Raw genomic sequence first — 10,401 nt, 5'->3', positions numbered from 1 at the left:
TAAGTGACAGGAATAAGTGACAGGAATAAGTGACAGGAATAAGTGACAGGAATAAGTGACAGGAATAAGTGACAGGAATAAGTGACAGGAATAAGTGACAGGAATAAGTGACAGGAATAAGTGACAGGAATAAGTGACAGATACTTAGGAATAAGTCACAGGAATAAGGGTAGGTGGGAATAAGTGGTAGCAGCCAGTGGGAGTACAGTAAAATGGGGTAAGATTAAATGAGGTAAATGTAGTAAGTAGTAAGTAGTAAGTGGCACTACTCAATGGTAGATGCCTTGTAAGTAATATAGTGGTAGTATTATAGTGCTAGTATCATAGTGCTAGTATTATAGTGGTACACTATGTAGTGGTAGTTGTATAGTGGTAGTTGTATAGTGGTAGTTGTATAGTGGTAGTTGTATAGTGCTAGCAGAAATGCTAGATGTACAATCTGGCTTCAATTGAACTCACCATGTAATAATCTCTACCACGCTAGTGGTACTATTTTGCAAGCTCGGTAGTAATAGTGCTAGTCTTGATAGTGATACGAACTGGTATACCGGTAGTAATTATTAAAAAACGAATGGCATTCCTTAAACAGAATAGAAGAGAATTGATCTGTTACAGGGGTGCTTGTAACGAGTTGTTACAGGTTGGGAAATTTTGTTAGTGTAATGAACAAGTTGTTACGTTGTAGCTATCACCCCAAGATACGGGGGTCTGGGGGCTGGCCCCCAGCTATGGGAGCTCGAGGGCTGGCCCTCGAATACAAATGGTAGCGTAGTAAAAGGTTAGAAGACTAAAAATCAGTGAAGTAGAAGTAAAGGTTAGAAGATAATACCAAAAAGTACAAGTTAAATACCCAGTAATATGACAGTAAATATAGGCAGTTAGAACTTGTTGAAGCCAAGCTCGTAAGCATACCCCAGCGTCAGCTTGGCATGCTGCACCATATGGTCAAACGAAAGCCGGTCAATGGTGTCCAACGTAGTGTGGATAAACGGATCCGACTTCTTGAACTCGGACTCAATGACAAACGCAGCCGGGTACCCTGCCTTGGAGGCCGACGCATGATCCGAACAGCCGTAACCACACATAGTCTCGACATAGGGAATATCGCAGTAGTTGTCAATGACCAGTTTGATGAATTCAGTAAGGTTTCCGTCCACATTGTCAGTAATGACACCCAGAGACTCCGGAGCGCCGGCGTCCAAAGTGCCCTTGATATAGCCAGTCATATCCTGCTGCAGCATGGCCTTAACACTCTTCGCATCCTTGGCATACGTGGTGAAGATATCCTGGGAGCCCAGCAGACCGCCTTCCTCGGCAGAGTACCAGTGGAACTCGACGGTGTTGTCCGGCCGGAAGTCATTCTCAACAAGCAGCCGGAAGATCTCCAGAGTAGTCACGGTGCCACTTCCATCATCATCGGCGCCTGGAGCGGCCAGAAGGCTGGGGAACAACAGATTAATGGAGTCCTGGTGGGCCCCGACTATTACGATATGGTCAGGGTTCTTGGTGCCCTTAATTCGCGCAATGAGCGACTTCTGCTGCCAGTTGTGGTCAAACAGATGAATCGAGATGTCGTCTCGCTCATACGCGTACAACTCAACCCGGTCGCGCAGCCACAGACTGCTCTCAAGCCCGGTATCGCTCTTGTAGTACCGCGTGTGGAACGAGGTGAACTTGACGAGGTTATCTCGCATGTTGTCTTTGGTGATATTCTTGGCAAGTTCGTTGACCTCATCTTCAAACTGCACCTTGTGCGGGAAGGCTACTGTAGCCTTTGCCCCGACCTGGGCAGCGTAGAAGTCGGCATGGTCAGTAACGTCGATAAAGGTCTGGCCCTGACGCTTAAGTTCGAGCAACTGCTCGTCAGTAACGTAAGCAACATCTCCAGGGCCAAATTCGACCATTCGTAGGCCATCATGCTCCTTGTCTTCCTTCAATGGCACGTTGAGCACTGATTGCTGGACGCCATCGAACCATGACGCAAGGTTCTGGGAAATCGACCCAATGGAGTACAACGAAGCAGCATTGGCCACGCAGACTGAGGCAATTACGTTTATCGTACTCAACTTCATGATTCAGCACGAAAGCTTTCGCTCAAAATTTACCAGGAAGAAGGGGTTAATCTGACAAGAAAGAGGGCTTTATCAAGAAGAGAAGGAGGGGAGTCGATGTTCCCGATTGCGGGTGCCGTGCCGTACCATGCTGAGAAGTACGAGACATGCATGAGCCGCACGTCACAACATATTTTTGTTTTATAGATTTTAACCCTTATAACTTTAATTATTTAGAACTTCAGGCTAGATCGGGATTAGATTAGCTTGTATCTTATAGATATATATAACAGCTCTGTATATATTTAACAAGTTGATTTGAAACTAGAAGACACAAAGGATTCCCTAACAGTGGAAAGGGCATCCACTGGTGTACCGTAGTTACAATCGAGCTTTTAAATTTTCTGAAATCATACCGTACATATAACAGGCGTGGATATCAAGATATTTTTATCCCAGAAATTATGATACTGCTGACTGTTTAGACAAATTGAATCCTTGCAGGATGAATTGAGCCGTTAATAATGTTCGCTATGGGGAGGGCTGTGACATAGGAGCGCTTTTTTTCAGAGTACCTACATAAATATGTCGTATCTATATGGCTGAATCTACAAGGCCTCCGCGAAGCGGAGCTACGGGAGCTCGAGGGCTGGCCCTCGATCACCTCTGTGCCTATTATTATCCTTCTAATTCTCGGCGAAGCCGAGCTACGAGATCTGGAGCTAGCCCCAGAAACAATTGCTCAACAATTATTATCGTCAGCTCTAGCAAGATGCTTAGAATGCCTGGTAATATATAACTCGTTGTTGCCATAGATACGAGCGGTGTTGCTGTGGCAACTGTGCGCTACGCGTAAATTGGGACCACCGCGCGTCACAAATTTCAATTTACGCGACACGACAACCTCCCTTTGACCACCTTTTGACCCAGAAGAAACACAAACGATGGGGCGGTTGAAGTCGATAGAGCTGTACAATTTCAAGTCGTACCATGGTGTGCAGAAGGCGGACTTCGGGTCTGCCCATTTCACCTCCATTATTGGCCCCAACGGGTCAGGCAAGAGCAACATGATGGACGCCATCTCGTTTGTGCTCGGGATCAAGTCCAGGGAGCTGCGAAGCAGCCACGCTAAGGACCTCATTTATCGAGGGCGGAGAATGGAAGGAGACGGGGCTGCTACGCAGGAGAGCGACCCTACTAGTGCTTACGTTGAAGCGTTGTATATCAAGGACGATGGAAGCGACCTTCGGCTCAAGCGAACGTGAGTACCACAGAAAATCCGGGAATTGGGGAATGGGGGAATTGAAGCGAGTTGCTAACTTTAGAATGTAGTGTGGCCCGACAGGGGGCTAGTGAATACCGGATCAATAACCGGGTTGTATCTGCCCAGAGCTACTCCGAGGCTCTGGCCAGGGAGAACATCCTCATAAAAGCCAAAAATTTCCTAGTCTTCCAGGGAGACGTAGACGCAATTGCCTCACAGCAGCCCAAGGATTTATCGCGGCTGATTGAGCAGATTTCGGGGGCTGCGGACTTCGAAGCTGACTATAACAAGCTGGAGGAGGATAAACGCCTGGAGGCCGAAAAGCAGTCTGCCGTTACAATGGACCGTAAAAGAGTAGCCGTGGAGGTTAAGCAGCTTAAAGAGCAGCAAAAAGAGACCCAGCTGTTCCAACGCAAATCCAATGAGCGCGATAAGCTGCTGAGGCAGCATCTCTTGTGGAGGCTCTATCATACGGAGCAGGGGGCCAAGGAGAAGGAAAACGAGTATAATCGCGCTGAGGAGGCAGTTGACTCTGCGAGGGCTGATGTGACGACGGCAGAGCAGATGCTGGAAGGTGTCCATGCCGAGCAGAGCGAGGTGCGTAAGGCGGCGATCGTAGTAGAGAACAAGATCAAGAAGAAGAACCGTGCCATTGAGAAGGCTCGCAATGAGGTTGTGCCCATCCGGGCCAAAGCTGACCGCGTTAAGTCGAACCTACGCGCTCTCAGAAAGCGGAGGGACGAGATTGAGGTGGAATATAATAAACACCGCAAGGCCATTGAGGCCCATGAGAGGAATATCGACATTGCCAACAAGGCGCTTGAGCGGTTTGAGCAGGAAATTGGCACTCGCTATGGCAGCCAGGGGTTCAGCGTCACCCAAGAAGACCTTGCAGAGTATCAAAGGCTTAAAGACAGCTACACCGAGCAAACCTCTAAGGAGCAGTCTGATCTGAACAACCTGCGGCGACAGCAAAAAATGGCCCAAGACCAGGTGGATATCATCAGCGAAAACAAGGAGCAGCTGGTCCAGCGACTGGAGAGGCTGCGAGCTGAATACGAGGACCAGCAAGTGCGGGCCAGACAGCTTGAAGCTTCAATTGCCGACGATGACTCTGAGCGAACCACCAAGCGCCAGGAACTCGACCAGCTGACCCGCCAGTCGCAACAGCGGGAGCGGAATCTCAGCGAACTCAACTCCAAGCTGAGAAAGACACTGGAAGAGCTGTCCGACTACGATGCTGACCAGCGAGAAACGCGCAAAGAGCGGCAAATGCGTGAAGATGGCGCAGCTTTAAAGCGGTACATCCCCGGTGTCTACGGCTTTGTCTACGACCTGGTTGATGCGGAGCAGGATAAGTACCGCACGTCCATTGCCACCGTCATGGGACGCAATATGAACGCTGTCGTTGTCAAGTCGTTCCGAGTTGCCACATCATGCATTGAGTATCTCAAGGAGAACCGGATGAACGTAATGTCGTTCATCCCTCTTGACACTGTAATAGCCAAACCTATCCGAAGCGACTACCGGGGTATCGCCAAGGGCGCTAGACTCGCCATTGACACGGTCAAGTATAGCCCCGAGATTGAGGCTGCCGTTCAGTATGTTTGTGGCGATACTATCATTTGCGACAATATGGAAGTCGCCAAAGATGTGAGGTGGAAAAAGAAGGCCGATGTCAAGGTGGTTACCCTGGATGGGTCGATCATCCACAAGTCGAACCTCATGACCGGTGGCCAAACTGCTTCCGGGGGCGCTACCCAGCAGTGGAACGACGCCAGGGTTCGAAACCTGCGGAACCTCGTAGACAGCCTCAAACAGGACATTGAGGAGCTTAACAGCAAGTCCACTGATACGGCGGAGTATCAGCTGACGTCTGAGTTGCGCAGCTTGGAAACCCGCCTTGACTACAATCGCACGAGGCTGCGGGAAACCCAGGAAGTAGTCGAGTCGCGGGGGCGAGAGATCGAATACGCCGAGAAGAACCTGGCCGAGCTTGAGCCGAAGCTGGCTCAGAAGCAGGCGGATGTCGACCGGTTCCAGTCCGAGTTCAATTCTATTGAGGAGTCGCTAGATAGCGTCCAGCAGGCAGTGTTTGGCGCGTTTTGTTCGCGCATTGGCATTGCCAGTTTCCGCGACTTTGACAAATTCCAGAGCTCGACACAGCGAGAGATTACGTCTGAACGAACGCGGTACAACCAGCAGCTTCAGCGTCTTCAGCGTATGCTTTTGGCGTCGCAGGAAGCCCTGCAAGAGCAGGAGCGTCGGCTTGCGGCCAACTCGGGCCGTGTAGACCGCGAAGAGGTTGCGCTCCGTGCTCAGGAGGAGGAGCTGGCTGCTCTTGAAACGCGAATTGCCGACCTTGAGAGAGAAAAGAGCGCGATGGAAGAGGAAGTGGAGTCCCAGCGGGCCCAGGTTGATCGATATAAGCGGCTTGTTAAGGACCACAAGGACCAGGTGTCGGCGGCTCAAAAGGCACTAGACGAGGCAATTCGCCAGGCCAGTCGCATCAAGGACGAGGAGAACGGATACCTCAACACCCGGTTTGGTATTCTCAAGGACTGCAAACTCCAAGGTACAGAAGTGCCGCTAGAAGAAGGGTCCATGGACAATATCCCAGTAGAGCAGGTTTCCGTTTACTCACAGTCTAATGGTGGTGAGCGAGACGGCGAAGGCGACATGTCGATGTCGATGTCGATGAGCCAGGCTGCTTCAGAGGATCCTATGTACGGCATTGTCATAGACTTTGGCGATCTCACCGATGACCTCATGGAGTCTTCTGAGCCGGATGTTGGTGAGCATTTGCATGCCCGTGCAAGCGAGCTTTTGGCTGAAATGGAAGCCACGCGGACCAAAATTGATATTAACGCGGCATCTAAGCTCGAAGAACGCCAGGCAAAGCTCGAAGAGCTTGAAACGCAGTTTACACAGGTGCAGGGGCGAGCTAAAGAGGCGAAGCGGCGGTTCACGGAGGTCATGAACAAACGAAAGGATCGGTACATGAGGGCGTTTGACCACATTTCGGGCCAGATCCAGGGCATATACGAAGAGCTGACGCGGTCTCCGGCGGTCCCTACTGGCGGTAGTGCCTCTATGCATCTTGACAACGAAGACGAGCCGTATCTTGGCGGTATTATTTATAGCGTGATGCCTCCGTTTAAGCGATATCAGCAGATTGAGCTTTTGTCGGGTGGAGAAAAGACCATGGCTGCATTGGCCTTGCTGTTTGCCATTCACTCCTACCAGCCGTCGCCATTCTTTGTGTTGGATGAGGTAGATGCCGCGTTGGACAATGCCAATGTTGCCAGTCTGGCGGGGTACATTGCAAGGAATTGTGGTGAAAACTTCCAGTTCATTGTTATTAGTCTTAAGCAGGGACTATTTGAGCATTCGCAGAGTCTTGTGGGCATCCACCGAGCTCAGGTGGAGAATAGTAGTAAGGCTATCATGCTGGATCTGCGATAGCCCCTAACTAACTACTAATTAGCTATATTTAATCTATCATTTACCAAAAATTGGCATATCTATGACAGTAATAGGGGTGACTAACAGTATGAAGAATCTACCAGTATCAAAGGCCAATTGACATGAAGAGATGCCTAATATTTCCGCCCTTCAGACATGCGTAAATAAAAGCCATTAACTACGGTGATATATCCGAAGAGATCGTCACATTATAATGTCCACGCTTATGTAGAAGATCTTGCTATTTGTTTGCCGTATATGGTACAGTGGATCGATTGTATTGTTTTACCCGGATACCTACAAATCATACTGTGTTTCTTATGCTACCAAGCCATAGTGAATATTACTCAACTCAAGCAATTAACTATCATGTAATCAATATCAAGTGCAATATCACCAGAGATGTAATCTAAACATATCGTCCGATAGCCGTTATATCGGTTTATCGGCCCTATATCCAGTCACGGAGTTAAGACGGAGTCAAGTTACGAAAAATTATCCGGCGTCGGGAGATTTCTGTGAAGCCGCCCGGGGACGACAAGAGCCAAAGGACGGCACGACAACGAAACGGGCTTTGATCGATTTGACGAAAGACTTTGCCGGCCAGAAGGGCGGTGGAGAAGCGAGATGAACGCCATGATGTGTTTTGCTCATTTCTGTGAGGTCCATGGCCCCACGTCGGTACTCACGACCCAAGCGCTCAGCAGCGCGACCACCGTCGCATCGGAGATTCCTATTGGGTGCCAGCACCAGACGTGCCAATCCTGCGAGCTGGTCTTCCCGAGCGATGTCCGGGCGGCCCAATGCATACGCACCTCCGGCGATGACGGTACGGTCTACCTGTCGTCGCAATACCCCGCGACGGACGCGCGGTTCAAGGCTATCCGCCAGTCCTGTCTGCGCACACTCTCCTCGGAGTACACCTTCAATGAGCGGACGCCTATGATGTTCTCAGATCCACAGATTGGGACTGCCATTGTGCTCGTATTCCATGTTGACGACGGATCAAGTCGTGGTCACGTGAGAAAGTATGCCATTATATGCCTAGGCGAGAACGAGACGCAGCTGGTCAAAACGTGGGACGTGGTGGTTCCGCAGATGGAGCAGCTGGCGAGCTCGATCCGTTTGAGGGCGTTGCTTGAGTCGGACAAGGAGAATGCGAAGAAAACGGGGCATGAGCGGTTCTTGAGAAATCGGGATGCTAAGCAGCAGCCAAAGAGTTTAGCAACGATTCTCAAGGACGATAGGGTATTTGTTGAAATCCATGCGAGGTTCACCAAGATGCTTTACTATCTTTGCCGCGGAGGTGTTAATTGAGTCCTTTTACCTTAACTGGTAGCACTTTTTTCCTGACTTTTATTTATTTTTTGCCCATCTCTCTTTCTCTGCTGAGCGGAGAAAGGAAGTGTGTCTATAGATCTGGCTATTTTGTTTGCTTGTTGTATTGTAAATACTTTAATACCATGTTTTGTCTTTTCAGGTAGTTTGTTCATCAATTAGCCATTATCATGGTCAATTACAATAAGGCTATGAAGAGTAATTGGAGATTGCATCAATTTTCATAGAAGATGCTCTAAACTGAAATGTATTTAAATTGGGTAACTACTTATTCTACAGTACGCATGTTGTATGAGTCTTAAAAATTTAATGAGCTATGATACCTTGGGAAGATCTAAACGATAGCCCTGAAATCCTGATTAGTTCAAAATTGGGGTAATGTACTACTGGTACCACAACTTGACAAAACTCTTCAAATTACACTATATACATCAATAACTAGAACACCAGCGAAGTTATACAAACGAGGCTTACCACGAATATGCTTCCACGTCGAGCTCAAATTGCGTCTTTCCAAGCTTCTCAGCCCTAGTAACACACGCCCTGACCTGGTCGCAAAGCCCTCCCGGCCCAGCTACGACTACGCCTACCTTGGCCCAGTCTGCTTCAACCTCGTCAGCTATCTGCTCAATGTTCAGCCTGTTGCCTATCCTTATCTCCCTGTCAGCAACATTACCAATGACTCCATTCAAGTCATCAAACAAACACTTGGCCGACTCATTAATACTCCAGGCTAGCTTCACTTTCCAATGATTTCTGAGAAAAGGGAGAACACCAGTGATTCCAATGCCGCCACTAATGAGTAGCAGTCGATCGCAGCGAAGAACCTCCCTGGTGGAGCTGTTTGAATAAGGTCCCTCTACGAGAGTCAGCAGGCTGTTGCTTGGGCACAATGACTTAGTTATACCCTTTGCCTTTTTGACATATAGAGTTAAACCAACAGCAGACCGGTTGTGGTGTGCTCCTCCGCCAGAAACTGTGGGAGAATTGACATTTTTCTCCGCATCATAAGGAGCAAGCGCTTCAGAGCATTCAACCAAACTTTGGCTGTTGTTCTCAGAGTCACTTTTCAGATGATAAGACGATTGCAGCAAATCGGTCGGCAAAACTGAGAATGGACGGCTTTCCCAAGGTCTCCACAGGTTGAGCGACGGGAAGTAGACATAGACGTGCTTCCCAGGTTCAATGCCCCAGCGGACTCCAGGTACATCTATGCGGACGTGTTCCTCTCCTAGCTCCGTAGCTTTTGCTCTGTGTGGGCCAATCATGGCGATACGCACGATGCGCCCAAGCCGATCGAAAACCCACACAGCAGACATGGCGTAGATCCAATCCTCATAACCCCCAAGGAACTGGTACAAATCATAAGCGTGGTACCAGCAGCCAATGATTAAGACAACGGAGAACACAATATGCGTGATCAAGAAGAACTCATAGGCAAACATGCGATCATAGAGACTGCTGCCAAATGTAAGGACTACAACTGAAAGAGTTGCGACGATACCCCAGATCCAGTAGGGGGCGCTCACTTGGGCGTCGTACGTTCCTTCCTTTTTGTACAAAACCACAGCAAGGATGGAGTGAAGAAGGACCTGGACAGCGAATACACGCGCTATCCACCGGTAGGACAAAAGATACGTTGAATGCGACCAATTGGTCAGCCAGAGAATTCTGTTATTCCTTCCGGCAAAGAGGAAGATGAGTGGTGACATGACGTACGCAAAATTTCCAGCACGGTACATGACAAATGCCATGATTTCCCGCCATCTATCGGCGTACCACGCATTGGGCTGTCGAGACTGGTAATTGACCGCTGTCAGAATGATATGTTAAGGATGATAAACATGAGCACGTAGAGACTTTGTCCCACAGTCGGGGCGTTTCCAAGCAGGTAGGGAAGCGAATGGACTTGATAGGTGCCAATTGTGCCCGGCCAAACAAAATAAGGCTTGAGCTTTCTCACAAGCCTGGACATAAAAGGCACATACCCCAAAGTAGACAAGAGTATGGGCATGCCAAATCCTGTCAATAGTATTGAAATGCCAAAGCGATTCTCCACTGAGGTTTCTCGCTGCACGCCGGTCAATACGTTCCATTGAGCTTGGAATACCTCTGGCAAAACCAGCGAGGTGACATTGAGATAGGTGTCATTCAACAAGTGTTTGCGCATGAGTCCATTTGGGTGTAACTCCCGTTTGGCCTGCGTCACTCTGTCCCGTAGCTTCCGTTGTCCAGAAATACTCAAGTTTCCACGGTGGGATATCAAACTCGGCGCACTTGTGT

The 10,401-nt window shown here is 49.1% G+C and overlaps 4 protein-coding genes across 4 annotated transcripts; 2 read left to right on the top strand and 2 right to left on the bottom strand.

Annotated features, from left to right (window-relative positions):
* Window positions 1-878: 878 nt before the first annotated feature.
* TRVA0_047S00364 (putative aminopeptidase) lies at window positions 879-2,072 on the bottom strand (the record flags this gene model as incomplete). Its single annotated transcript, XM_076686955.1, has 1 exon — window positions 879-2,072. One exon carries the CDS (start codon window positions 2,070-2,072, stop codon window positions 879-881), a length of 1,194 nt encoding a protein of 397 aa, XP_076538792.1.
* A 923-nt stretch (window positions 2,073-2,995) lies between these two features.
* SMC1 (cohesin subunit SMC1) lies at window positions 2,996-6,780 on the top strand (the record flags this gene model as incomplete). The annotated part of the gene is made up of 2 exons (XM_076686954.1): window positions 2,996-3,312; window positions 3,384-6,780. The coding sequence occupies 2 exons, from the start codon at window positions 2,996-2,998 to the stop codon at window positions 6,778-6,780; spliced, it is 3,714 nt and encodes a 1,237-aa protein (XP_076538791.1).
* A 636-nt stretch (window positions 6,781-7,416) lies between these two features.
* Window positions 7,417-8,097, top strand: LST7 (Lst7p; the record flags this gene model as incomplete). The annotated part of the gene is made up of 1 exon (XM_076686953.1): window positions 7,417-8,097. The coding sequence occupies one exon, from the start codon at window positions 7,417-7,419 to the stop codon at window positions 8,095-8,097; it is 681 nt and encodes a 226-aa protein (XP_076538790.1).
* Window positions 8,098-8,588: 491 nt separating this feature from the next.
* TRVA0_047S00298 (ferric reductase family protein) lies at window positions 8,589-9,872 on the bottom strand (the record flags this gene model as incomplete). The annotated part of the gene is made up of 1 exon (XM_076686952.1): window positions 8,589-9,872. The coding sequence occupies one exon, from the start codon at window positions 9,870-9,872 to the stop codon at window positions 8,589-8,591; it is 1,284 nt and encodes a 427-aa protein (XP_076538789.1).
* Between the last annotated feature and the right edge of the window lie 529 nt (window positions 9,873-10,401).

Source organism: Trichomonascus vanleenenianus (genome assembly GCF_965637985.1).
Source record: "Trichomonascus vanleenenianus strain CLIB 3782 genome assembly, contig: TRVA0_047S, whole genome shotgun sequence".
NCBI lineage: Eukaryota > Fungi > Ascomycota > Dipodascomycetes > Dipodascales > Trichomonascaceae > Blastobotrys > Blastobotrys vanleenenianus.
This window is presented reverse-complemented; position numbering and strand designations above follow the sequence as displayed.